Source organism: Pholcus phalangioides, unplaced genomic scaffold (genome assembly GCF_987345545.1).
Source record: "Pholcus phalangioides strain wild (caught in Gottingen) unplaced genomic scaffold, Ppha-v1.0 ptg000030l_1, whole genome shotgun sequence".
NCBI lineage: Eukaryota > Metazoa > Arthropoda > Arachnida > Araneae > Pholcidae > Pholcus > Pholcus phalangioides.
In genome coordinates, this window is record NW_028301620.1 from 6,381,312 (window position 1) to 6,398,762 (window position 17,451).

Below are 17,451 nucleotides of genomic sequence, written 5' to 3' on the forward strand. Positions count from 1 at the left end.
TGATGAAAAATTTTATTTCTTGAAGCATATGTCTATGTATTATCACTTGATGTTGATAAAGATGAAAAAAATCTTAATTATTTATGATAATGAATTAATAGAGTGGACACCTGACAGAAAAATTTGATACTAAAGATGTAACATGAATATTAAGTCATTTTGCAAAAGTCAAATCCAAAATTGTTAAACAAGCATTAAAAGTAAACCTTTCAATGAGCTTTATCAAATTTAATCTGGTATAAAAATATATTTCTTATATAAATATTTATATAAAATTTTGACACGAACAAAAAGTTTTCCCCATAAGAAATTTTTTTTTCAAAATTTTGTCAGTTTTATTCATCCATGGGACATGATTTAACATGATTCCAAGTTTTTCGAAAAAAAAATCCAGATTTACACTTAGTCTATTTATTTAACCCCTTTTTCAAGCTGGGACAGCCAGATTTTGACATTTTGCTACAAACAATGATTAAAAAAAAAATTAGATACTATCTGAAACAAATTAAAAAATGTCATATGACAGAAAATTAAAATTACTGCCAGAGCACACTGAAATTTTATAAAAAAAATTATAGTCTCGAAAATGGTTTGTACACTGTTTTTGGGAATGACCCACATACATCAGATTAGATTATTCACCTAATATATTTATATACCAAACAAGTGAACAATTTTTTGTGTAGATGAATGATAAAAAAACTCTTTTGGCACTTCATTTTGCATCACTCAACATGAGAAATTTTTCTTGTATATACACAATTATAAAATAAAGGTGGAGGGGGGGGGGGAAGATAATCAGAATAAAAAACTTAAACTCTGCTTGGTACCCAAACTATTCACTGAAAAGAGAATGCGGATTGGTTAAGTTCAACGTAAGCAGCAATTTAACAAAAATTGAGCATAAATAAAAACAAAAATACATTGTTTCTGTGGGAAGTCATATCACTCATTTTCCATGTTAATATTAAAGACAGTACGGAACATTAAAATTAAATTCCCATATACAGTTTCGAGTTTAATACATCAACAGAAAAAAAAAAAAGATACATAAGTTGTACGCAATTATTTGTTATTTAAGGCCCGAGTTGATGCTTTAGTAAAAACATGTAGAAAGAAACAATGTTTTTCAACTAATACATGAAAACCGAACAATATATGCAAAGAATATTTAAAACACATACAGATTACAAGACCACAACAGGCAAAAATCCAAACAAGGTGGCTCTTTTACACCAAAAAAAAATTTATTGTATAACTGTATATAATTTTTTGCTTTTGCAACAAATGTTGCTTAGTCAAGAAAAAGTAAAAAAGATAAGATCTCAAAACTGAAGTAATTTCACCAAAAACACTTAAAAATATTTCCAAATAAAAAGAAAAATTTGTGCTATCATTTTATACAGCAATTTTCTTCCTCCAAATATTTCTTTTGTACATAATTGTTAAATCAAGCAAAATATCACAGCTTATTTTGACACAAAATATTTTGAAATATTCAAATAATTAACATTCTGAAATATATGATTCTAAGTAGATATTCCTCCTCGTCTAGTCTTAGAACATTCTATAAACAAATAACACGAAAGATTAGACCCAGGGAGTAGAAATGCAGAGACAGAAAACTATATTATTTGACTAGCTAACTGATATAAACAAGATTCTCATCCATATTTATATTATATGTAGAAGTACAATATAACTATACATTTACAAAAAAAAAATTTCATACATTTACCACATGGCGATATGAATTGCATTAAACCATACAAACACAGTATTGTGTGAATAAATCAATACCATCTAAAACGAATATAGTTGCGATGCATACTTATATGTAGCTTTTCTTTATAAGTGTATGACCATCAAAGAGGTTTTTCCTATGGCAGTCCGCTGTGCAGCTGTCTGTAAATAGTTGTCTCTTTCCCCCCCCCCCCCCCGCCAGCTACACACAAATTATATACTCAAATAATTCGTAAATTCTAGCTGAATGTAATTCTCAGAAAAAAAAAAAATCAAGTTTATAATACAGAGTACTTAGGGACGGGTGAGAATTGGTTGATAGAAGACATTCATTTTAAAATTTGTGTCAGATAACTTTGAAGTAAATACAGTCAATGCCGCTTATTAGAATCATGAATAAAATTATCACTCAGGTATTATTTTTGCAAAGAACGGAATGGACCAATTTCATAGCATTGGAAAAAAATTTGTTTTCAGTTACTGGGACTTCAGATACTGCTATCAAATTTTTTTTCCATTGACAGTTTTTTCTTGTGCATTCTGAAGCTAAGGTTTAACCAAACTTAATTTCTTTTTCTCTGTAAATTATCATTATCAGGACGAAAGACTATGTAGGTTAGAAGATGGTCTTTGTCCTCCCTTGTTGACAAACGTTTCCATACTTAATGTCATAATCAGTATGTAATATTTGCTGTGATCCTTATACATGTGGAGCTGCTTTTTTAAACTGGCCTTTCTATAGCGAAGGCAAATGTATGAAGATGAAAAAAAGCTATTTTCTTCAGTTCTTGATAAATTTCTTTTCCTGAGACTTTCTCAAGGAATCTAAGAAACGTATTGTACATTTCGAAAATATTGAAATTGTGATATAAATTAGAAAGTTCCATTCTAATACCTCACAATGGCTGAATAACAAAAATGCAGGATTTTAGCTCAAAGGAAAAGAAGTCTTGTTTTAGAACAGAATTTTAAAAAAAAATTGAATGATTGAATATTTTGCAACCAATTATGCAGGGAATAAATACACAGCTGTCCCGTTTTACTAATACTCGTTTACCATACTTCCAGTTCAACCAAACGAGATGTATGGTCACCATACTTGCACTCTGGACTTTTTTGGGTATAGTTATCATTTTCGATTATTATCAAAAACCCCGAGTCCCGATGTAATCACATTAAGCGACATGAACTGTATAAAAATTTTAATTCCCTATGTAGGTATTGACACACAATGGATGTGTCAAATCTGCAGAGATAGTTAACAAATGGATCATATAATCTTGCTGACCTTTGGTCACCACCAGGCTCATCCTGACTAGTTGCTCAGAGGACAGAATGATAATGCATCTGATGAATTCAGACATTAAAGTTGAAACAATGGTGAGTTCCTGCTTTTGATTTTTTTTAAAATGACAACAAGGCATTTTATCTATTTCATTCTGATTTTAGATCATGCAATAAAGCTGGGCTTGACAAATCACAATATATATATATTTAGGCACCAAGTAATTTCCCCCCTGATAAAATAGGTCCAAAAAACTGAATTTTTTGACTTATCCAGAACTTAGGGACCCCCCCTTTATATGCTAACAGTCATGTTGGCATAATTTCCAATTATTTTGTGCTGTCCTTTGACTTCAATTAAGTTATCATACATAAATAATATTAGGCGACTATTCCAGTTTTTTAGTCACCATGGCGACCTGGGATTTGTCCAACCCTGCAATAGTGTTGTGAAATCCAAGGTAATGAAAACTAACAAAAGATTAAATGAAACAGAATCATAAAAACCATTAACAAATTTTTGTCAGAAAACAAAGTGTAAATTATATGTTATAATATATATTTTAGTTAACCCTTTTAAGCAGCACAGCAGAAATCACTAAATCCTTTTTAAAATGCCATGTTTTTTATTGTGAAGTGCGCTTTTTCCGATTTTCAGAGCGTACAAAGAAAAGTGTTTCATTGAGAAATCAACTTTGCAAAATGTCTATGCTGGTCGATGCTAAAATAAGAGACCTTCAAAGAGGTGAGATATCTTGCCAAATACAAGGTGCACAAGAAGTTTTGGACACATTTTAAAAACTAACAACCAATCAACATAAAAAGGTGTGGTTTGCACTAAAATACTTATCTCATGGCTTGAATTTTTTTCTTTATAATTAAAAAAAATTCAAATCTCACTCATAGGTGGTGCTTTAGAAAAAAAAATTCAACATAACACATGAAATGTAACACAAACAGTGCATAATTAATGTTCATAATTTTTGTTACATAAAACCGTTACATTTCCATGAGTGCCCTTTTCAGGTCCGGCTACATCTAAATGGGTGCTCACGTTGAAATGTGGTAGTTACAGTATATGTAATGCAAATTGCCATAAACATTAATTATCATTAACGCTGTTTGCGTGGTATTTCATGCATTATGTCAAGTTTTTCGTTTTACAGTGTCACCTGTGAATGGAACTTAAGTTAAATTTATCAGAAAAAAAAAACAAACCCCTAGACCATGATAAGTATTTTAGTGCAAAATGTACCTTTTCATATCAATTGATTGATTTGACATATAACAAGGACAAAAATTTGACAAATTCATTTAAAATGTGTATGGCGACTTTTTGTCCACCCTGTATACTTGAAGTTTTTAAAGTTAAAATATATTTCAATCATTTCATGGTGAGCAGATTCTAACCAAAAGAAACTCACCTGATATATCTCAGAGATACAATTAGAGTAAGAAGAGCAAATGATTGCATTTGATAATTTTTTTTTTGGATCAGTGTGATTTATGTATATAAATGTACATAAACCACTGCCTTAATTCACTGCTTGACAGAGAAAATGCAACAAAATGAAGATTTGGTTGTATAATTATGCAAATTGCCAAGAATGCGCAGCTGAAAGATTTATGCAACTGATCCAAAATTTAAATTTTTCACATGATTAATCAGCGAGATAAAAGGGAAGGAAATGCCAGATCAGTCAGCAACTGTTATTCTGTCAAGAGTAAGTCACTCTCCGAGAAAAACTTGTTTTTCGAGTTGTTTTTCATCTCAGAAGACACATTTAGTTGAAGAGATGCTTGGCAGGCAACAATAAATTCAGTTTCAGCAACTTCACGAAGGGTTTAGTTTTAGACCTATGAATGGTTGGTTAGTCCTTCCGTCATATCACAGCTGAAACAAGACTATGCATCCACTGTTCAAAGGATGTGGAGAAGATGGTATGAGGAAGGAAATGTGGATTGTGCTAGGGGTACTGGTGCATCTAGACTGATGTCACAATACTTGGATTGATGCACGTGGTGGTAGCCCTATAATCCACGAGTGTCAACATTTTGCAGGATGTATTGGATGCTCCAATATCAGCAAAAACAATTTGACAATTGGTCGAAAGTGGCATGAGTATGTTGTAAAGAACAGTAAGCTGCTCTTTATGAGTAATGCCATTGGCACACAAGTATCGATGCCACTGATTGCAATGATGTTAGGCCAGAGCCGCTTTGACGACTGAATGGCACAATATGAAGTTTAGCAAAGAATCTTGCTTCTGTTTTACCACTGACAGTTGCCGAATAAGAGTCTGAAGGCAATGTGGAGACAGATCCAATCCTTCTGCAACTGTTGAATGCTCTACTGCTCTACAACATTGTTTGGGGTGCCATCACCATGGATAGCCAGTTCCCCCGGTTCATATCAGAGACAGCATGATGGTGCATGAGTGAAGTGCTACAGCAGCTTGAACTTCCCTCACCTTCAGCGATTGCTGAAAAAATGCTGTTTTCCAGCAAGACAATGCCCAACCGCATGTGGCAATCACCAGCAGACAAGCACTGTAAGGTTCCCAGATGCTCAGTCGGCCAGCTATGTCTCCAGATCTCTCACCCATCAAGCATGTGTGGGACATGATCGGCTGTCATTTTCTTGATCTGCCTTAGCATCAATTGGCAAACAAACTGTGGAGTATGGTTGAAAGCATATGATTGACCATCCCTCAACACACTATCCACACGCTTATTTCATCTGTACTTAGAATGGTTACTGCTTGTATTGCCCCAAGAGGTGGTACTACTTCCTAATCTGTATATTTGATCCCTGTATTACATTATTCGTTTGAAATTAAAATCACTTATTTCTATATGCATTTTCTGTCTGCCAATTTCCATCGCACTCTACTCACTCCTTCATGGTGTTGCATTTTCTGTCAAGGAACATATATAATTTTTCAATTTTTTTATGGTTAGTACAGAGATATTTTCAAAGACTTCTGAATAAATGTATTATTCAATTACAAAATATATTTATTACAAAGTGGCAAGATTTTCAATCCTATTTAAAAGTAATGTTACAAGACCATGATTTTAAATTCAGAAATACTGTAACCCCTTTTTCCTCCTGAAAGGAAAAATTACCCGCTATAATAGCTGGGGTAAAGAAAAAATCCAATTTAATAAATAATAATGCGGGAATTGCTGGAGCATTTTGATCAACAAACAAAGCTCAAATGGGAAGTTTATCATCGTAACTAGTGTTAAAAAGGAATTCAAAAATAGCATTTACATGGTGATTAAAAAAAAGATGTGAAAGAGCATTCAAGTTTTTGAGAAAAATTCTTTCGTGTAAATGAAAGGAAATAAAATCAAATAAAACAATCAGAAATATTTTCACTAAAAAATACCTTTCATGATTTCAGTCACAACTTTTATAATATATACTACTAATCTGCATCGCTAATGCCTACGTATTTGATTTTTTCGATAATCACTTTCTTCCAGATAAAATGAATCATGAATATAAAAAACATGAACTAAAATTCTATATTTTTTTTCTTCAGCAGAAATTACAACAGGACTTTAGATAATTATATTTTAAAAAATGTCTACAACTATTTTTTTGTGAATGCTCACAACTATATCTTCTCCAATTTGATCATGTTGAGGGAGGAAAAAAAATAGTACATAAAGAACAATATAATGTTTTACACATAAAATTCTTTTTTTTCTCACACAAAACACAGATTCAGATCTAGTTTGATAACAGACTCATTACAGGAATGTTAATCAGTATTTTGACCCATCATTCAGTTTCATGAGGAAGAAGGCACTTCCCAAATACAATAGGTCATGCAAAATTATACTGAAACGCCAATAATTAATACACTGGAATACTTTTTTTTCAAACCGAGATACTAACTTTTTTTTTACATTTTCTTGAGCAGCTATTACCCATTTTCTTTCTTTCTTTTCTTTTTTTTCCTTTGTTAGAACATCTATATCGATTGATGGATTATGTCTTCAGGGGTTTCTGAAAAGGTTTAATCAAATACAGCTTGTCACCTTTCGGACTAGTATAAATGGGAGCTCTTTTGTAGTGTTCGACCAACTCATCCAACGTATTGAACCTCCTCTGCCCGATACAAAAGACTCTACCATCTACGTGAACCCTAAAGTGCTTGTTACGAGCCGGTGCTTTCAGAGAGACAGAATAGTCCCCAAGCTGTAATGAATAAACAGATAGTTTTTAGCAAAAATATATACATAAGAATAAACTTGAAAAAGACGATCAAACTATTAAAGAGTGTCTATCACACAGCCAAAGAAAAATTGTGAATTTTTCGTGACCTTTTTTACCCAACTTTTGTTACAGCAGTGATACCCAATGTAGTGACCATTGCAAAAGATAAACAAGTATGTATCAATGATAACAACTAAGTTACAGTTGTTTATGAAGTAGAAGTACTGTGCAATAAAATTTGACATTTGTGGCTGCCATCCTAGCAAAAATATATATATATATATATATATATATTACACGAGCATTTTTAGACACAAAATTGTCAAAAAGATTTTGACATGAACGAGTCGATTTTGAAACCATAAAACCTCTTTAAATGTTCTTTGGGACATCAGTGTTATGTGCTCAAGAAGTGGTGCCATTTATGTTCAAATCAGAAGCCAGAAACTGACAGGTGAATATTAACGATTAATTTTTTTGCACAATTTTGAAGTGATTCTACTGGATTCTTGTTTGTTTTTTGCAGTTTCACAGCTCAGAAAAAGTTGGAAAATCGATATGATGTTTTGTAATTTAGCACTTCCTATTTTTGCAAAATTGGCCATTCAACACATTGGCAGCAAATATTTTCAATTCAAGACTAGTTTATTAATGTATTATTGGTTTTTAACTTATTTGATATCATCATTGGCAATTTAAGACTAGTTATTTTGCGGCATTGGCAAATTAATCTTAGCCAAGCACCACTGCACAATCGCAGGAAACTATTGGGCTTTTGAAATAGACAGCCTGACAAAAGTCCATGATTTTCATGAATGAAATGGAGCATGGGAAAAACGTAAAATAAATTTGTAAAAAAAATCTGATCTCTTATTTTGTGACCTTTTTCCCATTTAATGACTTTTCCTAAACTTTGTGACCTTTCCATGATGGTAGACACCCTGTATTAAATCAATGGAAAGAACTAAAGGTTAAAATTAATAATAGCCATTAATAATTTTGTAATGACATGATTTTAACGGATCATGCAGTCAAACTTTAATGTGTACCAGTGCTTCGAGCAAATTGATATTACTTTGACTAATGAACTTCAATTCATGGAAAATACAATACAGAAAAGATTAAAATCACTTTGAGTTTCTGAAGTTAGACTGTAGTTTTTATACTTCCTTCATAAACCAAAAAGACTTTTATGGTCTGCTTATAATTAAATGATTTTTCTACCTTTTTTTTACTTAATTAAAAGTTTAACTTACTCCACAAAGTTGAAAGCATCAAGAATCAAAAATTTGTGTGTGCATTCTTTTTAATATGACTGATCACCTGTGCAGTCTTAATGCATAGACCCACCCGGGCCTCAAGAGAAGAGGGGCCTCACAAAAATGAGATCCAGTTGAAATTTTCTACGATTTACCAGGTAGGGCATCCGAAAAATCAATTGGCCCATGATACTCATAAGACTGCCCTGCTGATCACAAGCTAGATAGCAGAGCCATCTCATTTAAACTTACTTGGATTCTTGGAAAATCTGGTCCCTTTTATCAAGAGTAACATATGGGATGTATGAATTAAATTTTTAAGGTATATTTTTCCCTAAAGTTTTGGGATTTTCCCTACTTTAGTACATAAATGAATTCACTGACTAAAAATTACAACACATAATCAGGGATTGGCAAATCTTGGGCGCCCAGTTGCAATGAATAAAATATTGGTGCCTCAAGTTTTCAATACGTGAAAACTAAATTAGTTGGGGAATAAACAAAATTTCCAGAAATTATGTCTGGGTGACTACTAAAATAGAAAGAAAGGTCACTAAAGGCCTGTTTACACAAGTTAGTGATAAGGCAATAAACTAAATTTTAAATTGCCAAGTAGACTAAGTGCTTCAAAATCTGTCCAAATCTAATCAAGTGATGAATGCCTATTGGATAATACCAGGCTACACTCACTACTTCACCAAACACCAACCCTGGCCATATCACTATATTGCAATTGCAATTTACTGCCATTAGTGAGATGGGTTGGAAATGAAGGCGCTGTCTCGAGGTGGTCGTCTCGAGTTTGTTAGGGAAAATATCTTATCTATATCCTCCCTTGGGTTTGAACCCAGGACCCTGACAACAACCTTCACGATGGTAGACGAGCATCTCACCACCATGCCACTCGGGCGGGGCGGGGCGGGGGCTACACTCACTGGTGCATGCATATAGTACCCACTTAATTGAAAAAATAGACCCTGGCCTCTATTCTACTTATCTACACTTAATCATTTACCAACTAAACTGTGTAAATGAGTCCTGCGTGTCAGAAAATTTGAATAAAATATTTTAGATCATTTTTTTCAAAATAAAAATATACTTGGCTTATAAGAATTTTGGCTGGCACCTTAATTTTCCCCCTTTTTTTGTAAAGCCCTGCATTTAACATGTTTGCATCTGGCATTTTTTGCCGAAACTTTTCCTATAAAAGAGGGTATTTTAATGTCATGAAAATATTTCAACATATGTGTATTAAAACCATGATTATTTATTAGCATGATAATAAAAAAACTTCCTTTGTATAACCATACGTTACAAAATTTGCAAAACAAGAATTCTCATTTCTGGCGTTTGTTTCTTAAACATGGGAATTCTTGTTTCTAAATGTGAATGTGTTAATGATAATAAAATATACGCATGTGGAAAACATTTTTGATGCTACATGACTTACATTAGTTTCACTATCCCTGACTATAAAATCTCCATCCTCGGCAAACTCGGTTAGCATTTGGTCACACTGGTTTCGAGTGATGCTGCCATAATACCAGACTTTGTTGCTTAAATCTGGCCGGTTTTCCGGTAAGCTGCTGAACTTGCTCCTGTACATAGCAGGTGACCCTCCACTCGCACCGAGCGATAAACTTGTACCATCTTTCCTAGATAAAGGATCTGCAAGTATATCAGCACTACTCGATAAAGGGAAACCTTTGCTTCCTAATAAGCTGTCAGATGGAGCCACACCATGTTGAATAACTTGCACATAATTTTTTGGCACTAGCCCTATTTCATTTTTATGGTTTCTAGCCTTCCACCAATCTGGATCATTTTCCGGTCGATCAATTATTTCTAAATGTTCTCCTCGCTGGAAGCTCAGTTCCTCTTCGTTCTGAGAAGTAAAAGAGTACAAAGCTAAAACTATATCAACACAGGTACCACTCTGGAGAGTATTGTTTGCTGATCCTGCAGGAGTATAATTATGCGCACTATCATTAGCATCATCAGTCTCCTCTAGGACATAGTTTGAAGGGAACCAACCCACGTTTCCATCACATTCCCCTTTCCACCATCCGTCACTGGATTTCTCCATCACAAAAACTCTTGTCCCTTTAACTAGCGATATTTCATCCGCTTGTTGTGCATCATAGTTGAATTTAACTATTGCAGATGATGTACTGTAGTTCTGAGTCTTGGCAGTGTTTATAGGAGAATCCACACTCACTTCTTTAGTCAGAATTGGAGAAGCTGTTGGAGACATTCTCGCTTCGCTTCTTCTCTTCACTTTCCGTCTGATGCTATCAAAGATCGATGGTTTTTCTCTTTTAACATAATTCGAAGGTACAAACCCAGACTGACTTTTGGCATTTTGAACCTTCCACCAGTGCTTCGTATCATCTAGTAGAAGAAGTCGTTCACCTTTTTTAATATCAAGTTCTTGACTTCCCTGGGCACTGTAGTCATACTTTGCTATAACATAAATTTCTTCGCTTTTTCCTATAAAAAATATTTCAAGAACATTCATTAATCATGTATAATGATCAGTGTATATATCAGTGATCATTATACATACTGAACACTTTTTTTTCCAGCAAAATAAATATATTATTTAAAACCTTCACTTATTATTTTTAAAAGGTTGGGTTTTCTTCAGCTTGGCTTCGTCCCTTACTTTAAGCCTTAATTATGCTTTCTAGGAAAAAAACTATACGTGAAAACACTCTTGATACTCTTGATCCATCCGAAAACAAAAATTTGATAATAAAAAGCTCAATCCCATCTGCTTTACATATGTAAGGGTAGGGCAGTTCATGGAAATTTGTCAAACGACTTTTGAGCACTCTTCATATTTATGGAGGCAACAAGAGTGTGAAAATTTGATAGATCATGTACAATGGATGCCATTTACAGGCTGCCAGTTGCATCATGAAATGTAAACCAATTAGTCATGTCTCTTTCAAGATGGATACACACTATAGCTTAAGTGCTCAAGACACTTGCTAATCAAGAAACAAGTGTATGCAGGGGTGGGAAGTGACAAAGTCTGTTGCGGAGCAGCTTTGGAGCAGCAAAATTCAGGATTCGGAGCAGTTTTGGAGCAGCAAATTCAGGATTTGGAGCAGCAAAATATAGGATTCGGAGCAGATATTTATAAATTGGAACAGTGAAATTAACAAGAATATTTTCGTTAACCTTCACCCCTTTTCAAAATAAAACAACTGCACTCTTTTGTTATCAACCATCTTTTCATCAGCTCGTTTTTTTTGGTGTTTCAGGCTTTTGACACCTTGTTTGAAAGAGCAGCTGTCATAAAATTTTTCGCACCAGTCTATTTAAGATGACTTTTGCTTACTGAGGGCACTATTTGCTGTCTTGAACAGCAGCACTTAAAATGAGCTAAAAATTTTCTATAAGTTTTCAAGTTTTTTATACTCTGAAAGAAATTGTTGCAAAATGGGGGAGAATTTCGGAAGAATCAACACAATGTTTGGCGATCTGACTCGTTATTTTGCGAGATTGGCGATCTAACACTCATTGTTTGGTAAATAACGAGCATTAAATCACCAAAGTTTCTAAATTAACATTCGTAATTCGGCAGACATGCAGTTTTTACTCCTGGAATGAAATTTTTTTCACGAAACATCGGGATTTGACGCAATGACGATCGGCTACAGTAATTTCTGCTGCTTCCAGTGGCGACTTTTTTTTTTAAAAACAGAAACACTCTCCTTTGCGCTTTAAAGCTGAACGGCATTACAAACCATCTTCAGTTACACGATCACGGCAAATATCGAGGTTTCGGGATGGAAAGTCTGATAGTTTAAATAAGGCGATAGTACAATAGTAATTCTACTGTGCTTAAGTACAGGGAATAAAACATGCTCTTCTCGGAAAGAATCATTTCGTGGCTAGCAGGAGCAAAACAATTTCTGACATCCTTTCCGAAATTCCGGGTATACTGAAGCAAAATTTGCTATTTGGCGCAGAAAACTATGAAAATACACTATTGGAGCAGGATGGCGCAAGATGTTAGTTTTGGCACGACTGGCGCAGAGTTCCCACCCCTGGTGTATGGTTTTTGCTGTTATTTTCTATTAGCACTAAAAATGGTTAGGACACAGCAGAGAACCCCAGCTCCCAACTACCCACAATTCTATAATTATGACATGATTCATGTATCGACATCAAGTAGATTTTCATAATGACATAAAATTGTGACCTATTTCATACTTTGCCATCCTGCCCACCAGGGCTAGACAAATCCCAGGTGCCAAATCACCACAGTGACTAGAAAATCTGCATCTGCACTCAAAATTAGTGTATATGTGATTGCTAAATTGAAGTCTGAATGTTACAAACATTTCAGATTTCATGACAATGCCTTTTTTAACGTAGGAAGAGGATACAAAGTCAAGGAAAAGTTTAAAAACATTATCTAAGACTGGACCAAGGGAATAGAACTTTCCTCTTCTGGATGTTATGCTGAGATGAACTCTGAAAGAGAAGTAATCTGGTCTCTGCTGGGAATCGAATCCAGGTACTCTAGGAAACTGGGCAAGTGCATTACCATATACAAAACTGGAGACACGAACCGACTTCCTTATTTCATGAACTGTGGCACAAGGTGCTGAAGTAAAGGTATTAGTAACCTCCCTTAATTTCACCAAATGCCACAACCCCCTCCCCCAAGTGTGATTTTCTCTTAGCCAAACACTGCTGTAGATGATCCTTGTTCATATCCCGCTTTTTCTTCAAGGATTACTGAAACATCACTTGACAAAGCAGTTTTTTGTTCAAAGATGAACTACAAGACTCCTGCCTCTCCTTCATTGGTAGGAGCTCAGCAAATCACCACAGTGCTCCTGCCTCTACCAAGATGATAAAAATATTAATATTCTTGAAAAAATTTAAATGTTGAAAGAAAATTTTTTTATATGCTGGTTTGGCCAATTTCTGTGAATTAAAAACCTTTTTGAAGGTAGTAACTTGATTTTTCTCTGGAAGAGATTACCCATGCAACCCACCCATCCCCAAAGATGGGTATTACATACATTTCAGATCACCATAACGTCACCTTATAATGAAAACCTTCTACATAAAAAATCCCCAACTTTACAGACAAAAGGGATTAATTTTTTTCTCTATAGAGAGCAGATCATTACTGATTGACTTCTTTTCAAAAGCTGTAATAGGTGAGATATAATGTTCTCAATCTGAAACCCAAAAGTCATCATGTTAAAAAAAAAACTGATGTACAAGGTTTTCATTATAAGGTGACAATAAGTTATTCATTCGGAAGTGACCAATCATGATGATACATCATTTAGCACAGGCAACTTCTGCCTATATTTTGCTTGTTTATAAAAATCCAAACACTGCATGCAATTAAATACAGCTGTTTTGAAAATCATGTGTTAGCAAAGTTGGAACTTATCAAAGAATTACATCTATAGAGAAGAAAATACATGTATTTTGTCACTACTAAGTATGACTTTGGAGTGTTTGGATAACCTATAATAGATGGACATACACTACTACGTTCAAAAAGTTTTGAAAGTTTTCAACGGACCTTTGAGCCAGAGCATTATCGTCATGGAGCACCCACAACTGGTCTTTCAAAGTTCTGGTTGCTTGTGTCTCACCGAATCATGCAGATGTTTAAGGACTCACAGGTCCTTCCTGGTGACAATCTGCATGTGTCAAAACATTATATTCCAATACTTTCACAATCAGCTTATTTCTCTGATCTTGCCCCATTTGACCTTTTGCTTCTTCTTCGGATAAAGAATTTGCTTAAGTGGCAACGATTCTCAGGTTTCAAAGAAGTGTAGCAAGTAGCGATGAGTGCACTGGAGAATTTGACAAAAAAAGGCTTGCAATCCGCATTTATATCTTTGTATGAACAATAGCAAAAATGCAAAATTACATAGGGTAGTTACTTTGGACAAAACACTAAATAAACAAGCTCTATCTGTATTCATTCTTCGGTAATAAAATAAGTCAATGAACTTTTTGAACATAGAAGTATATCATATTATTTCTCCCCAAATAACACAACCCAAAATAGTTTTCATCTAGTGGTATAATACTACTCATTAATTCTAAGATGTATTCTAACATGTACGTCTGTCATCATAAAAATACTAATCACACCCAAAAACATACATAACATAAAAGCATGGATCACCACATACACATTATAAATACACACAACAACAAAGCTGGTCTAAGTGCTAAATTTAATTATGGACAAAGCAACAACTAGGTAATTAATCCTTTTCCACAAAAACAATACGTTTACGATGAATTGTTGCCGTTGTCAATTTCAAAACTACAAGTCTGAATCTTTTTCCACTCAAGGTCATTTTTATACCTCTTCTGAAATTTTCCTGTCGCATGCTTCACACAAACACCTTACACTGACTACTACTAAGCCACAAATGCACCTCATCCATATTCTTCTGCGGAACTTCTAACGAATTGGTACATGCTGGAATGTACGTGATGTGAATCTAACGTGAAGTTTGTTTCGGTGTACTGCTTGTTATGTGTAGTGTTGCCATCTGCCATCAAGTAAATAATTGTATCGTTGTAGGCCTGTTGATCTCGGTGGCAAAACTTTTTAATGGTGAGATCGGCTAGCATTCGCACTTGAAAGTTGGGAACTACAGATAACCAACTTCAGCCGACCACCTCTGTGGAGACAGTAGGGTTCAAACCTGGATCCTCACGATGCAAGTCCGTCATTAGGACCCTTGGCCACTACAACAGCTCTTACACTCACCCTACACAACAACTATGGCCAGGGACGGTTTTAATGATAACAAAAATATGCATGTTAGAAGCATAAGCAGATACAGACTCCTTGAATGGGAGAGGTGAACCACAGAGTAAACAGGAAGGGGATGTCTACCTATGCAAATAATATGACTTTTTTACTGAAGGCAGGGGGTGTGGCCCTGTGGTTAGAAACCACGCATGTGGTTAGAAACATAAACAGTAGCATATTATCAGATCAGTGGTTTCAGTCTTGAAGAAACTAAATGTTCTTGTGACTTGCATACTTCTTTGTTTATTGTACCTTATCTAACAATCTACAATTTTTAAATTACTTTACTTATTTTACAGCCCCTTGCATACTCTGAGATATATACACTGTAGATTTAGAACTACTACACAAGTGCTCCCGTTTGTAGATATTAAACATTGATTGGTATCTCCCAACCATTTGTGATCTGGAATTGAACAGCTCACTCGTCTGATACATGCAGATGGAAAAGATAAGCTACTAGAATGTTCACACTGTTTAGCCTGATGCTGAGTCTTGCACTGACTGAACACTCTGAAAACCGTCTCTTTTTTTAAATACATTTTCTATTGGCTGAATCCCATTTTATATGAAATGATTTAAAAACTTTAAGGAAGAGAAGTGAAGGTAATCTTCAAAAAGATTCAGAGGCTCCATGAGTTAGTCAGGCTTGAGTGACAGTAATTCTGAAATGACTGGCGTTAAAATTCAACTCATGATATGGCTATTTTATATTGATATGTGTGCAAGTGCACACATATCAATGAAAATGTTCGTTAGCAGAGGCAGAAAAATAATGAAAAAAAATCTGTTAGCCACAAAAATAATCGTAAGCCAAGACTTTTGTTAGCCAAGGTATCACTGTACTAAAGTAGACTCTTGATAATACACACACATATGAGAAAAGGATGTGCTGGATTCTGAAATCCCCAGATTACTATAAGTCAATCTAAAAAGTCTAAGTAACAAACCTCTGCACAAAGACATTGCAGTGACATGTTCTTCTCTTCTATGTTAGAAGAAAACCCGTCTAGGAAATGATAAATTACTGGATGAGCCAGACTAGCACACACAGCCGCATTATCAAGAGTTTACCTTATTGCAGGACTGGACAAATCGCAAAAAAAATTTAGGAGCCAGAAATTTTTAGGTGCCAAAAGTTTCACTCGAAGAAAAAGACCCAAAACAGTGCTTCTTTTGACTTCCCATTTTGACAGATACCCCTCCATAAATTCCAAACATAGCCTGTAATTTACTAACTACACAAAGAAAGTTTTGGGCACCAATACAAATTTTTTTAGTCACCATAGCGCCTGGGATTTGTCCATAGTCCTGCTGTATTAGGAGTTGTGTCATTTTAAAAGGGACAGAGAGTATGAATAATATACATCCATGTAGACACTAAATTCCTACCAACTCACAATATTCAAGGCAATTTCTTTTTTTCAATCATATATATGTGCTTAATTGGAACATGATTTTGATCATGACCTAATCAGATTTATTGTGTTTTACCATGGAAGGATCAATTCAGTACACGCAATAAAACATTGGTCGGCTTTCAGATGGCTCATATAAACATCGGCGACGCCAGAGATGAACATAAATAGCTGCCAAGGGCTCACACCCACTCGCACGCATAATTTGAAAGCAGCAACTGTCAAACGCCCATGTCAACACTATCCATAGTACAAAACTCATTAAAGATATAAGAAATACAATTACACATGGTAATAATAAGTGACCAAAGGCTTACCCATCCTATAGTGAGACATTTCAGTTTCACATCTTATAATAACATTATCAGCGAAAACCGATTAATTAGTGGGAAATATGTTACTGAGGTTATAACATCATCCTTTAGGTGTACCCATCTCACCATTGGAAATAAAACGCAATAAACATTCGTCGTATGTTAATTAACTCGGATATTTATTTGGCCACCGATCGCAACCAAATAATACAGCAATTATCATACGGAAATATTGAAGCACGTGTAGTAAATTTCCGCCGATTGATAGCTTCACCATGTCACAGATGACCAGGGAGAAATCGGGATAACATGGGACCTTTAATTAATATGAGGAAATCGGCATGTTAAGTGACTTCATTCCCAGCCAAAGGTTTTTACT

General features: G+C 34.6%; 1 protein-coding gene across 2 annotated transcripts; it reads right to left on the bottom strand.

Annotated features, from left to right (window-relative positions):
• Positions 1-6,896: 6,896 nt before the first annotated feature.
• On the bottom strand, positions 6,897-17,390 carry LOC149067499 (SH2/SH3 adapter protein dreadlocks-like). 2 transcript variants are annotated; one of them, XM_089252665.1, is made up of 4 exons: positions 17,076-17,390; positions 14,081-14,360; positions 9,968-11,007; positions 6,897-7,240 (listed from the first exon to the last, which is right to left on the bottom strand). In XM_089252665.1, exons 2-4 carry the CDS (start codon positions 14,103-14,105, stop codon positions 7,031-7,033), a joined length of 1,275 nt encoding a protein of 424 aa, XP_089108791.1. In that variant the 5' UTR covers positions 14,106-14,360; positions 17,076-17,390; the 3' UTR covers positions 6,897-7,030. The 2 variants fall into 2 exon arrangements, with proteins under 2 accessions (XP_089108791.1, XP_089108792.1); XM_089252666.1 differs by lacking the exon at positions 14,081-14,360 and having other exon boundaries at positions 17,076-17,373.
• Positions 17,391-17,451: the final 61 nt, after the last annotated feature.

Coding starts and splice junctions, on each gene's coding strand:
- LOC149067499 (XM_089252665.1), bottom strand. CDS start 14,105: ATGACGATAATGCTCTGGCTCAAAG. Junction 11,008..14,080: donor GATAATGCTCTGGCTCAAAG/GTCCGTTGAAAA, acceptor TATTTTTTATAG/GAAAAAGCGAAGAAATTTAT. Junction 7,241..9,967: donor TCAGGGATAGTGAAACTAAT/GTAAGTCATGTA, acceptor TATTCATTACAG/CTTGGGGACTATTCTGTCTC.